The sequence below is a fragment of the Triticum aestivum genome, chromosome 3D (genome assembly GCF_018294505.1).
Source record: "Triticum aestivum cultivar Chinese Spring chromosome 3D, IWGSC CS RefSeq v2.1, whole genome shotgun sequence".
In the NCBI taxonomy this organism is placed as follows: Eukaryota; Viridiplantae; Streptophyta; class Magnoliopsida; order Poales; family Poaceae; genus Triticum; species Triticum aestivum.
This window is the reverse complement of record NC_057802.1, coordinates 592,089,186-592,103,396: the sequence shown is the minus strand read 5'-3', so window position 1 is coordinate 592,103,396 and position 14,211 is coordinate 592,089,186. Positions and strand designations below refer to the sequence as shown.

Sequence of the window (14,211 nt, the reverse complement as noted above, 5' to 3'; positions counted from 1 at the left end):
CTGCCGGCCATGGGGAAGACAAAGGGATCCGTCACGGCCGGCCGTAGGCTAGTGTAGTATATCCGTGTCATGGGCGTGAAGCTCCGCGTGACCGTACGTGCACATAGTTTTATATCTTTTTACTTAAAATATGTCCAAAATGTAAATATTATTGTCTAATTTGTATGAATTTTATCGGTTTGTTAAAAAAACCTTTGCAACATTTGCGAGCAGTGTTGGATGGCGGCCGTCCGCATTCTTGTCCATGACTGGTCCCTGTTCACGGACGAACGCGGGACGAAACTCGCGGGTCGCCGTTAAAGAGTGGCACGATGGCGACATGACATGAATTGGAAGGAACACACGCACGCACGCACCCACACGCGGAGGCGCCCACAGTTTCCCGGCTAAGCACACACGCGCACTCGAACTTTTCCGTCGCCGAAGCAGATTTTTCCCGTGCCTTCCCCTGCTTTTCTCCTCCACGAGAACCATCTCGATCGGCCTTCACGCCAAAGTCACGTACGCCCCCATCAAAGCTTCGCATCCACATTTCCAGGAGAAGACTACTGACCCGCCGTGGTTGACCACCCAGAAGAAAAAAGAAAAACCTCCTGCCCAATCCGCCACACGGCATGTACGTACGTCCACGATGACCACGGCATCTCTCCTCCCTCCCTGCATGCTATGAAGCTTCCATGGAGCGCGTCGCGCCCCGAGTATATATGCACACGCGCTCCCACAAGATCATGCAGCAGCAACGCAGAACTCTAGCAAAGCAGAGGATCTAGGAAGCACAGGCAGGATCGACCAAAGACAAAGAGCGTCTAGTTCACCGGTTAGTTAGCACGACCGATCGATCGATCGTCCGGCAAGAATGGTTGCGACAAAGTCGGGCGAGCTGAGGGCGCTATTCGCGTCGCTGGACCAGAACGGCGACGGCCGGGTCTCGGCGGCAGAGCTGCGGGGGTGCATGCGGGCGACGCTGGGCGAGGACGTGCCGGCGGAGGAGGCCGAGGCACTGGTGGCGTCGGCGGACGCGGACGGCGACGGGCTGCTGTGCGAGGCCGAGTTCCTCGAGCTGGCGCAGCAGGCGGCCTGGGCGGGCGCCGAGGACGAGGACAACGAGCAGAGGACCCGGGCGCTGAGGGAGGCGTTCCGGATGTATGAGATGGAAGGGCAGGGGTGCATCACGCCGGCCAGCCTCGGGCGGATGCTCGGCAGGCTCGGCACCGAGCGGGGCGCCGGCGAGTGCCACGCCATGATCTGCCGGTTCGACCTTGACGGCGACGGCGTGCTCAGTTTCGACGAGTTCAAGATCATGATGAGCTAGAGCTAGCTAGCCTTACCCCGGACCGAAGCATATAGCCCCTTCAGTGGTTCATTCATTCATTCATTTGATTGTTAGATGGTAGTACTACAAAATTTGTAATGATGACGCACAGTAATTGATCTATGTGAATACCTTTGGTCTCGATCGATTGTCCTTGCTCTTGGACTTGGATAGTGGGTTTCTCGAGGAATTCAGATGCCCGAAATGAATGGAAAACGTGAATGCATGTGAAGGGGATGACTTGTCATCCTCGGCTCCAAACCCTTTACAACACGTTTGGCAATATTTGAGAAGGGGAATAAGAGTTTAGAGTAGGGAGTTGTATTGAGATTAGACATGGGATGAGTCATTTTATTCCCAATCCTCTGTTTGGCGCACGATAGTAAGTCCCGTGACTATTTCCTTATGAATTCTTAATCCCTCCAACCAAACAATAGATTTAAAGTCTCGTACCTCTTCAATTTCCATTCCTCAGTTCTAATTACCCCCAACCAAACACGTTGTTAGGCCTTGTTCGGTAGTCAGGGGGCCAACCCCCTAGGCCATCAAATCCACCCAGGGATTGGGTGATCCCCAGTCCCTCAACCAATCCATGTAGGGATTAGACCTCCAGATCCCAATCATGTTCGGTTAAATCCCTCCTGGCAGGTAGCAACTGCTGCCGAGTTCGCATTGGGCTTCGACGTCGCCGAGAGTTCACCTGCAGGTCCCGCGTGGTTTGTTTCCACGGGTGAGGTGACGATTATGTTTCCCCGTGTTTTCGCATGGTTGAGGGGTTTCGGTTGGGGAACAGCCCATGCGGGGCTTAACCGAACCCGCACGAACGGATGGGCCGAGGTACACCCCAGCGGAGGTGCTACCTGTGGACCCGTGTGGATTGAGCAGGGAATACCGCGTGTTGATGTCTACTACGCAAATTTATTCTTTAAACTTGGTTTTTAACTCCTGTAATTCCAAAACACGCCTTAAAATCATGAAACTTGGCATGGTGTCATGACATGGCACCAACATGCTGTGGTAATTTTTCTGTCCAATTTGCGAAGGCGCACACATTAACAATCAACAAAGTCATTTTGGAACAAGTGCTGTCACGTTACAAATCAGAAACACAAGTATTATTGAAACCGTGGGCGTTCTACTTACTAATTACGTGCGGCCACGCATCCATTTTTTTATTGGCTAGGACTCCAAGCGCAGAGTTTTGTAGGACAGTAGCAATTTTCCCTCAAGTGGATGACCTAAGGTTTATCAATCCGTGAGAGGCGTAGGATGAAGATGGTCTCTCTCAAACAACCCTGCAACCAAATAATAAAAAGTCTCTTGTGTCCCAAACACACCAAATACAATGATAATTTGTGTATGTGCACTAGTTCGGCGAAGAGATGGTGATACAAGTGTAATATGGATAGTAGATATTGATTTTTGTAATAAGAACAATAAAAAACAGCAATGTAGCAATTGATAAAACGGAGCACAATCGGTATTGCAATACTTGAAAATGAGGCCTAGGGTTCGTACTTTTGTTAGTGCAATCTCTCAACAATGCTAATATAATTGGATCATATAACCATCCCTCAACGTGCAATAAAGAATCACTCCAAAGTTCCTATCTAGCGGAGAACATAAGAAGAAATTGTTTGTAGCTATTCTTTCTGATCGATCTATACAAGAGTTCGTACTAAAATAACACCAAGTTATTCTTTCCGATCGATCTATCAAGAGTTCGTACTAAAATAACACGTGGCTATTCTTTCCGATTGATTTATCAAGAGTCCGTACTAAAATAATACCAAAGCAAATTGAGATTCATAATACTCAATCCAACACAAACAACCTCAAAGAGTGCCCGAAGATTTCTACCGAAGAAATAAAAGACGAGAACGTGCATCAACCCCTACACATAGATTACCCCAATGTCACCTCGGAAATCAGCGAGTTGAGTGCCAAAACACATATCAAATGAATCAATATGATACCCCATTGTCACCACTGGTATTCATAGCAAGACATACATCAAGTGTTCTCAAATCCATAAAAGTATTCAATCCGATAAAAATGAAATCTCAAAGGGAAAACTCAATTCACAACAAGATAGAGAGGGAGAAACACTATATAATCCAACTATATTAACAAAGCCCACGATACTTCAAGATCATGACATCTCAAGAACATGAGAGAAAGATTAAACACATAGCTACTGGTACAAACCCCTCGGCCCCGAGGGTGGACTACTCCCTCCTCATCATGGTGGCCGCCGGGAAGATGAAGATGGCCACCGGTGATGATTTCCCCCTCCGGCGGAGTGCTGGAACGGGGTCTAGATTCGTTTTTCATGGCTACAGAGGCCTGCGGCGGCAGAACTTCTGATCTAGGGTCTCCCCGAGGGTTTTTGGAATATTTGACGATTTATAGGGCGAAGAGGGGGTGCAGGAGGCCTCCGAGATGGGCACAATCCACCAGGGCGCGCCTAGGCCACTAGGCGCGCCCAGGTGGGTTGCGCCCCCCTCGGGGCACCCCTCTGGTACTTCTCTAGCCCATCCTGGGTGTTCTGTCCCATAAAAATTCTTCAAAAAAATTTGCTGCATTTGAACTCCATTTGGTATTGATTTTCTGCGATGTAAAAATCAAGCAAAAAACAGCAACTGGCACTAGGCACTATGACAATAGGTTAGTCCAAAAAATGATATGAAGTTGCTATAGAATGATTGTAGAGCATCCAAGAATGATAATATAACAGCATGAATACTTCATAAATTATTGATACGTTGGAGACGTATCACGTGTATGGCGTAATCAGACAAGCACTTAGAGGGCTGCATGTGAATAGTTTTGTTTCAATTAAAAATATAGGAGTAACCAAATACACACTCGGGTTATATGGTTTACATTTGAGAGTCATAGCCCCCAATGTACCCAAAAAGTCCTTGCTATATTATTTAGGCACCAAATATGTGTAAGTTACCAAAAAATTATTCAGGGCCTCTATTCAATTTTCTATCCCGGTAGACTAAGATCCAACTTTTATTTCGTCCGACCGTTCCTCCTTCCACAAAACCGACTTACCCAAATTGCAAATTCAATGAACTTACATTTTTTAAGCAAAAGAAAGCCTTTTTTACATGAAACTTAGACATCCTTCCTCTCTGATTTTCTATTAAAGAGATAATTTGGTTCGTATCTTACGAACTAACTCCCACCAGCAACTACAACAAAGCTAAAACATCTTCAAACCAAGAGGCAAAACATCCGAAATAAATGGTTGGCCAATTGGGAGCGATGACATGGGTCGATCTGAATCATGCGCGGCTCGTGTCCTTTCTGCCGTGACGGTACCATTACGCAGTGAAGTGAGGGAGCGTAGTATTGTATTATTTACATGGTCGCTTCTGTGCCATGGTTGACGTTCCGTGACATCTATACTGTGGACAGAGCATGAGTGACTTAACAAATAAAAGAAAAAAGGACGGTGTTGTGCGTCGCATCTACATAGCAGCTGCAGCATTGTAAAAAACAAATCGGCCAATGGGTGCAGCTTTGTAACCCAGCCAATGGGGGTGGGTGTTAGTACGATCAGCTTCTTTATCCCATCTCTCGCGTGCTACCCCTACTAATCAGCTGGTTTGCGAGATAGGTGCGATGTGTGCTTTAAAAAAGCAACGGTTTGTTCGTGAAAAATACCCCACTCCTCCCCCTCCTCAGGTGCATTTCGCCTGCCCCCCCCCCCCCCCCCCCCCCCCCCCTCCCCTACTCCACAGACACAACTGCATCAACAACGTACCAAGCCTCTTGCCTCCATGTCGAAGAGCGTTTTGAACGTTGTCATGGCGCTCACGGCGGATGACACGGACGGCCATGTGTGCTTGTCGGAGGAGGCGGTTGGGGGGTCCGAGCTTCAGAGGAAGCTGGATGGAGGAGGAGTGGATGATGCTGTGGCGGATTTGTCTGCAGCTGCCAGCTGGGTAGCGAATGAGGCAACCAATAGCGTTGGGATGCGCAAGAGAAGGAGTGGGAGGCGGTGGTCGCCGAGGCCAGGGAACAACTCGCTGGCGAGGCTAAAGTCGCTGGAGAGCTGCTCGCGGGCGATGCTAAAGCTGTTGGAGAGCTTCTGGCGGGCGAGGCTAAAGATGCGGGAGAGCTTCTCACCGGCTAGGCTAAGCAGGCAAGAGAGATGCTCGCCGGCAGGTCCAAGCTCGATGGGGCGGTGCTGACGATGGTGGGCGGTGGTGGAAAGGTCGATGGCGTCTCCGGTGAGCCAACGGTGGCCTGCCTGCCACTGTGTGCCTCCAACGCTTCGGGATCCGGAGAGATTCCAATCATCTACCAGTCATCCGATGAGGAATGAGATTTCTTCTCGGATTTACCTTGAACTCGGCTAGTTCTTTGTTGTTGGTTTTATCTTGAGCTAAACTCGTGATTAGCCGTGTAGTCGCACTCCTTTACGTTTCCAATGTCGCTGTGTTTCATGTTTTTCAAGTTGAAATAAAAAATGATCTAGTCGTGTGAAAACGAGAGATTTAGTAGAAAGATATGATTTGTGCGTCCGTACGTTTGTTTTGGCCAAATCGTTGCCCGGACATTCCATGCATGTGTATTGCTTGTGTTGATCCTTGTGCTTTGACGTTTAGGCTGCACCGTGTGGTTTGCTGCCGTTCATGAGTGCTAAAACAAAAAAAGGGGCGAACACAAAAACTAAAAAGAAAGTGCCTCGCTGCCCTTTTTATTCGACAGAAGTTGGTAAACATCAGGATCTCTTCGCGGTTACAAGTCAGATAGGAGATAGGGCTAGCCTAGCTACAACTAGGAACATAAAAAATGCACAAAACATCCTTGTTTTCCGGATGCTTTTCTTTGCTTCATTTAGACGGTGTGCCATAGTGGAGCTGGACTCTTCAAGTGACGCTATTTTGTTCCTGGCCTCTATGAGCTCGATCTGTGTCAAGGCGGAAAATATCCTGTGGAGCTTAGGCTGATGGACACCCCTTATCTAGCCATCCAATTCTGCATCGCGATTCATGCAAGTACTTTTCTCTTTTTTGTTTCTTCCATATAGTTTTAACATATGAACTTCAAACTTTTCAGCACAACAAAACTTTCTTAGCAGAGTGTGGGAAAAAAACTTTCTGATTTTTTCGCGCATCATAAATACTAAAAATAAGATTTTTTTTAATTAAAAAAATCTCATTTTCTATATTTTTCTTTGACAAAAAAATCTGAAAGTTATCCCACATTGTTCTAAGAAGGTTTTGTTGTCCTGGAAAGTTTCAAGTTCATTTGTTGTTTTGTTTTGAAGAAATAAAAAAGAGAGTTTTCATGTAGCAAGTTAGTTGTGTAGCACAGATTTCAAAGCAACATTAGATGATGAGGATAGGAGGTGTCCAGGAGCCCGTGCTCTAAAAATCCGCGTCCGTGTCAAAGCCAACTCTTCCTCTACTCTGCACTGTCGTCGCTCCGCGGCTTCTAGCTACAGCCTCTCTTTGTTGTATTGCCTCCTGTTTGCTCTTTTGTAAGCCGCCATTGAGCTTGCATACTTCTCGAGTAGATCCTGTCAGATCCAGAGGAAGCAACCCTGTGTTGGGAGTGGGATTATATGGCGTAATAGGTGGGAAAATGGAGTGCTTTTTAGCGAGCAAGATAAATGCGCACCTGAACCCCCCTGTTGTATTGGCATCTGACCGTCTGCCTCAATGGGTTTCCGCATCTGAGGAAGCGACGAGCACGGTTGTTCGGCCTGTTTGCAGTGAAGACAGTAGCCGGCAGATTGCACGCGCACAACAGCGTGGGTGGGGCTTGGCTCCACTGCTCCGGCGAGCTCGGTGTGGCGAATGATGCCGGGCCTGTCAAGGCGGTGGTGGAGCTAGCTGAAGCTTTGGCTCCTACTTCAGCTGGCTGTTTGTAGCCATTGTGTTCTTTTTTTTAGAACGAAGGCTCCAGAAGAGCCCAGCTTTGAATTAACAAAGCCATCAACCGGCCAGGATTACAGACTCGAAACCAACACAAGAAAGCGAAAAAACGACAAGATACAGAGGCGCTGGACAGCAGCACACAAGCCTCACACACCCCAGCTAAAAGATAGAAAGGAGAGCGCAGCTCGGGAATGTGTAGGTCCTCATTCGCATACAAATCACCAGGGAGAAGGAGAAAGTCAGCATAGGAGCAGCAGTTCGGACGGCGAGGAAGGGCACGCCGTCGCCAAATCGCCAGCAGCCCCGGATTGCCATGTCCTCCCAGCTCCACTTGTCAAAGAAGACCCCTGTCTCCTCGCCTGGCTCGAAGGCGCCGACCCGTTGACAGTGTAGCAGTTCACCCTAGAACCTGGGAGGAAAGACACCGGCAGGCTGCATCTGGAAAGGAACCTAGCTCAGCCGACTAGCCACCGAATGATCTCAAGGAGCAGAGCACCTCCCAACACCCACGGACTGGACACTTATGAGAAAGAGCTGCCGGGACGGAACGGACGGAGGAGCAGTAGCGTAGTGTCCCTATAGGCGATGAGCCACAGAAGAACTCGCCGCCGAACGAAGAAGACCAGCTACTGCCGCCGCTGCACACCCACCACATCGCCGAGAAGCCCACTGCCCACCTAGCTCCCAAAAACGGCGCCTTCAGGAAGGACACGACGCCGGGGGCGCCGCCGCCGCCCAACAGAGTTGAGGTTTTCACCCGGGGGCCTAGAGGGGGATGGGGGGCGACGGATCTGACCTGAACGGCGCCTCCAGGGAGGGGAACGGCGCCACGAGCGTCGCCGCCGCCAAGACCGACGAGGCCGGCCTGGAATTTCTCCCGGTCTTCGAATCCCCGCCACCACCACCCCAACGACGCAGGATCCGGCGACCCGCAAAGAGGCCGGACAGATCTGGCCGGGGCGGAGCACTCGAAATAGGGGGGCAGGGGCGACCAGATCTGGCGCCACCGCGAGCCACAGCAGCCGCTGCCAGGACTCCCATCCACTGGGGCACCTGCCATCCACACGGCCAGGATCGCCGGCCCACGCCTGCGCCACCGCCTGCCGCCGGGCCGGTGACGCCTCTCCAACTAGGGCCGCCGCCCTAGGGAACACGGCCCCCCACAGCAGGGCAGGGACGCCAGGGCCCCGCCGCAACCTTCCTCGGCGATGCCCCGGGCTTGCCCGGCGGCGGCCTCAGGCGGCGGCGAGGAGGAGCGGAGCAGAAAGGGGAGGCGGCGGAGCTAGGGTTTGGGGCCCCCGAGTCGCCCTAGCAGGGGCGACGCGAGGGGGGGGGGAGGGGATTTTTAGCCATTGTGTTCTTGCTGTGCTAGGTTTTTTCTTTTTCTTTTTTGAGGAATGGTGTGCTAGGTATGACTCACGTCTTGGGGTCGCATGCTTATTTATAGCATCAGCCTATCAGATGTTGGGTGCTTGGTTGATTAATGGGCCTGGCCTGCTAAGATGATGGGTTTGAGCATCCTGGATGGGAGATGGTTTGGGCCTTGCGTCTACCTGGGCTTGTGGCCTCAATTTGTTACTCTGGTCGCTAGGCTGTACCCGTTCATCTGTACATTGTACGTTGTGTCAATAGCCACCAGGTAAGTACATGTGTGTCAGGGCCATGTGTCGGCCGTTGCATGCATGGGTAGCTACCACCATGGGTAGCAAATTATTTTTGATAAAGCATATGTCTGCTGTTTTATTTATTTGGTTTTAGCTATAATTCTTCCTAAAATAACTAAAAAACTCATGTGGACATCTTTTTTTTTTGAGGGGAACTCATGTGGACATCTAAATAACTATTCGATGGCTTTAGATGTGGACGTTGTCTCTGTGATGCAATATTGATCGTTGTTTTACTGTATGCACACACTAGTACAAATAACTAAAAAAATGTATACCTTTAAACATCATATAATACTCTGAAACAAGTCAAGTATGGTAAGTTGTACAAAAAATATCAGAAAATATGGCAGAAATCTCAAAGCACGAGTGGACAGCGGATACATGTACATTGTATCCGATGCATGGTAAAAATTCCATCTTTTCTCAAGATAAATTGAATCTATGAAAGAGGTGAAACAGGTGAAACTGATGCCTACGTGTTGGAGTATTTAACAACAAAAAACCACATTTAAGGTCTCGATCCTACGGAACTACTACTTTAAAATTGTCAGCAAAAACTACCAGCTGAACCTAATTTTTTTTCTAAAACGACCACGGATAGTGGCCGGTTTAGACGGTTTAAACGCATTTACGGCAGGAGGGGCCTGCTTGTTAGGGGAGACGTGACGGGAAAGTCAACTCCAGTACGATGGACTGCTAAGTTGACCATTATAACCCATGGGGGCTCACATGTCAGCATGAACTTTCTTCTTGGTCCCCTCTTTCTCTCTTTGACACTTCAACAAGCACCTTGTGTGCATCGGGCAGTACCACCGCACCGACAATGCGAGCAGCGGCAGCCCGTACTCGTATGTGCGTGCTGAGTGAACTTTGCTTTTGCATCAGGGGTTCTTCCAACTACAGCGGCACGATGGCGACATGCATGAGAAAAGGAAGGAACCCACTAGTGCAGAACCGGGCTATAGCACGGTTCGTAAAGCCCTTTAGTGCCGGTTCTGTAACCAACACTAAAGGGTGGGGACTAAAGTCCCCCCCCCCTTTAGTATCGGTTCAGCACGAACCGCCACTAAAGGGCCACCACGTGGCACGAGCCAGCGTCGGGGGCGGGGAGACCTTTAGTACCGGTTGGTATTAATTTTTCCTTTAATTTTGTGTTTTCCATTTAATTTAGAGATTGTTTTTACATTATAATGAGTTATTAAATCACTAGGTGAAAGAACCGCAGATTAGTTTTAAGTGGATGGATCCTAAGCGATCAAGTAATATGGATTATTGATATATAATCAATATTACTTGATCACTTAGCTAGCTAGGATCCATCCAGTTGAAACTAATATCCGCGGTTCTTTCATAAATGATATATATAACTCATCATCATCATCATATTAATATAAAAACTCTTGCATCATATCATCTCACCAACAACACTCTAGGTAATCATCATCATAGTCATTACCACTATTTAATCATAATAGTCATTACCGGTACACCACCAACACTAGCTTAAAGAAGAAACATTCACTTGTACCAGAAGCAAAAATATCATCGAGTCCAACATGGTTATGAGATTATAAGCGTTCATAAGACCACAAAAGCAAATCACTTTGAGATAGATCAAGTTCAGAACGAAGAACACAGATATGAGAGGACAAGTACTAAGAGCAGGAACTAGCTAATCACTCCTCCTGCTCTCTCAGGTAAAATAGCATAGAGCATGTGTAGCTCTCCTGATTCATCATATTGGAGCATGCACATGAACCTGTCTCCTAATCATGGGCTGCGCTTCTGATAGCTGCACCCTAATACTTCTCTGTGATCGTTCACAATTTTGCTCCAGTCTTTCACTATTAAGCATTCCTCGGTTTTAGAAATCCGGAATGCACTCATGTGCAATGTAGGATGTCGTGGCCATTGACATGCGACCTTTAGTACCGATCAACTGAGGCACAACTATCATCGGGAGTCCCTGTTGAAGAACATCGTATAGTAACATACTTAGCAATGAAGTTTAGCTTGGAAAAATAATGTATGCAAAACATGCACTGAGGACAAATAGTAAAAATCTTACCATTTTTCCTAAATAGATGTGACTGTAGTTCAATACGAACACAATTGGTCGCACATTTTGAGTACTAAGATTTTCAAATTCAGGAAAATAATTTCTCTTGATAGCATCAAGATCCTCAAGCCATCAAACATAATGACTTATCTCCTCGCAGTTTAGTTCGGCCCCGGGAGAGTGGACACCAAGCGCCGGACATGTTTGCTTGAATGGAAATAAGCTGTCAATAGAAATTCCTTGTCAACTATTTTTGAATAAACAATATCGAAGACATAAATATGGCTGAGAATCTCAAATAATGGTAGAACTGGAGGCATCTGCACATCAATCCAAATGTCTCTATTACCTTCAATATCATCTTCCGAACGAATATCAAAGGTGATAACCATATCAGGCTCAAATGCATAAGCCTTGCATAGTACTTGCCAAGTTTTGCATTCAAAATAGGTGTAGGTGTCTGCATTGTATAATTTGACGTCGAAAGTGTAACCATGCTCAGTCTACAAGTAAACTCTCTTTACCTCCATAGTTTTCTTAGGACTGAAACTTATCTTATCCAAGACAAAAATTCTTGCATGGCAGGGGATACACTAGTAGAATAGTAAAAATTTAAAATTATAAGTTGAAGCAAATGAAGCATAAGCCATGCTTAATTACGAAAAAAGACTTGTCATTGTGACTTACTGTATCCACTTCGAAGGTCTCATCCAGCTTGATGCTGAAGCGCCTATCATCAACTAGGAAATTTCTGTCGCACAGGTCTCGCTCGTCTTTGCAGTATTCGCACATACCGAAGTCGTTTTCGTCGTCAGATGACATTTCCTATGTTCATAGTTGAAACATTAATTGATAAACAGTTACTAGTTCTATTAATTCAACTAATTCAACTAGTTTTATTAATTCAACTAGTTCTATTAATTCAACTAATTCAACAAAGCACTTACTAAAAATAAACTAGTTCTATTAATTTTCTTACTAAAAATAAAGTAGCTAGTTCTATATAGTAAAATTTTAATTAGATGATCAAATCTCATATACCTAAATTTAATATATATAATTCATCTAACAATAATATATCTAATTCATCTATAACTAAAAGTATAAAAAACTAACTCATCTAACATTAATATCTAGCGCTAATTCATCTAATTCATCTAACATTTGACATTAATATCTAACATTTCTATCTAATGCATCTAACATTTGATATTAATATCTAACATTTCTATATATATAATCATCCATCTTACAATTGACATTAATCTAACATTTATACCCAAGCCTCTATTCCAGGCAAGGTTTTTGCCCCAACATTCATCCACTTGGATGAAAGTGACCCATGGTGAATTTTGGGCTTGGCACGTGGTATTATTTTGGTAAATGGCTGTGTACAAACGCTTTGTGGATTCGGTGTTTAGTTTCAAATTTTTTGAACTTGTGTGCTGAATTCTTGGGTGCGGTTGGGTGCGGTTAGCGATTTTGCCGCTCTATTGTGAAAAACGGTGCCGCTTCCATCACCTGATCTGGAGGGTTCTTGCGTTTTTTGATTGGTTCCGCTTTCATGTTTCGATCTAGAGTCTGCTTTTTGTTTCTGGTTTGCGCCGCTGTAGTCGTTTGATCTCGAAACCTCGCCACATACCACCATCGCTTACGTCCTGGGGGTTATAAATAGATCGTCCTTCTTCTCATATCATTGTGCTAGGTTTTCTTTGGGTTAGCATATACTGTTTCTATGGTATATCGTTCTTCCTGTCGTAATGGACCGCGGCGTCCAGCTCGGCCTCCTCCGTCGCGGGGAGCTCTAGTAGGCCGGTGTGGTGGTTCGGGTTGTCTTGCTCCGCCGGCCGTTGTCTCGGCTCGGCCCGTATGTATGGAGCATGCTTCATCCTCTGATGATCGGCCGTTGCCGCCGCTGTGCCCTGGCTGTCGGCAACTCGCTGTTGCTGCCCCGGGCCTCCTAATCTCCCTTGACCTTCTGTGCGGTGCTGGCGGGCCTAGTGAGGATCAGCCACAACTTCGGCTCCGGCATCGCCCTGAGTCCGTCCAACCGGCCGTCCGCGGCCGACGGTGACTACATCGAAGATATTGTCGATTGGTTACGGGCTGCGTGGAAATCCGGTGTCCCGCCGGCCGGCACTTTCGTATCCCCTTGGCGGGGCCATGGTCTTCGCTCGGACGTAGTAGGACGCCCTGTTCGGGGAGCATAGATCATGCGGCAACAACCTCTACGACAACGACGAACGCATCACCACCGCCGGATAACGATCACTTGCCAGTGCGAGCGGTGTGACAGTGTGAGGGCGGATGCTCCTGGTGTAGCAGACAGCAGGTTGCTCTGTGGCGCCGACAAGGGGTTAGGTTGCAGCGTCGGGGCTGAGGGGAGGCGGTGCAGCAGACAGTAGGATGGTCTCGAAGGCGGCCACACTGCACAGGAGCGACTGGAGCCGGAGTGGTCCGTTGTTAGCCAGGATCGGCTGTTGCTGATGATGCTGCGGGCATGTGGATGAGTACGTGGATCTCAATGTGAAACGTCCATCAGCAAGGCACGGCCTGGCATTGCGCACTGCACTGCTATGTGATGCTGTTGAACATGAAGTGCACTCAAACCGCGATGCATGCCATCCGCATTGTATCCCCTTGCATGGTCCGACGAGGTTTCACGTATGTCCAGGTTCGTGTGATCATCTCTCTCTCTCTCTCTCATATTTTTTGTGCAGCTCAACAGCGAGGGAGATTTGCAAGTGGTCAAAATTCTGGTGCGAACATTGCTATGTAATAAGACAAGGTTTCTCCGGATCCTCTTTCTTCTTGATAATCCATATAGGGATTGCTTCTGTCGATTATTTTGAAGCCTTTTCTTGTAGACTAAAGGTTCAGAGATGGCCACTAACTGATTCATGTTATTTAGCTTCAGGTTCATTTTTGTGCTCTTAAGGTATAGTATCCCTTCCATCATTGCTGCAAACATTTACTATCTGTCCTTGGTACAGGAATTTGCAACCGTTAAACCCATGGCGGTTCCGGTGTGGGATATATTCTTCATGGTCCCGTGTCCTTTGCTGCATCTGCTGTTAATTTGATGATATGGTTTTTGGGATGACCATGATTTACTCCCTTCTAATATTTGTTCTATGCAAGCATCAAGACTAAATAATATGGGTTTACCCCCTTATCATATTTGTTGTATGTAGGCATCAATACTAGAGATATGGTATTAACCCCTTCTCATATTTATTTTTTTGAACGATCCCTTCTCATATTTATTGT

General features: G+C 47.2%; 1 protein-coding gene across 1 annotated transcript; it reads left to right on the top strand.

The window, feature by feature from the left end:
- The first annotated feature begins 729 nt into the window (after positions 1-729).
- Positions 730-1,454, top strand: LOC123075731 (probable calcium-binding protein CML31). Its single transcript, XM_044498268.1, has one exon. It carries the CDS (start codon positions 857-859, stop codon positions 1,310-1,312), a length of 456 nt encoding a protein of 151 aa, XP_044354203.1. The 5' UTR covers positions 730-856; the 3' UTR covers positions 1,313-1,454.
- Positions 1,455-14,211: the final 12,757 nt, after the last annotated feature.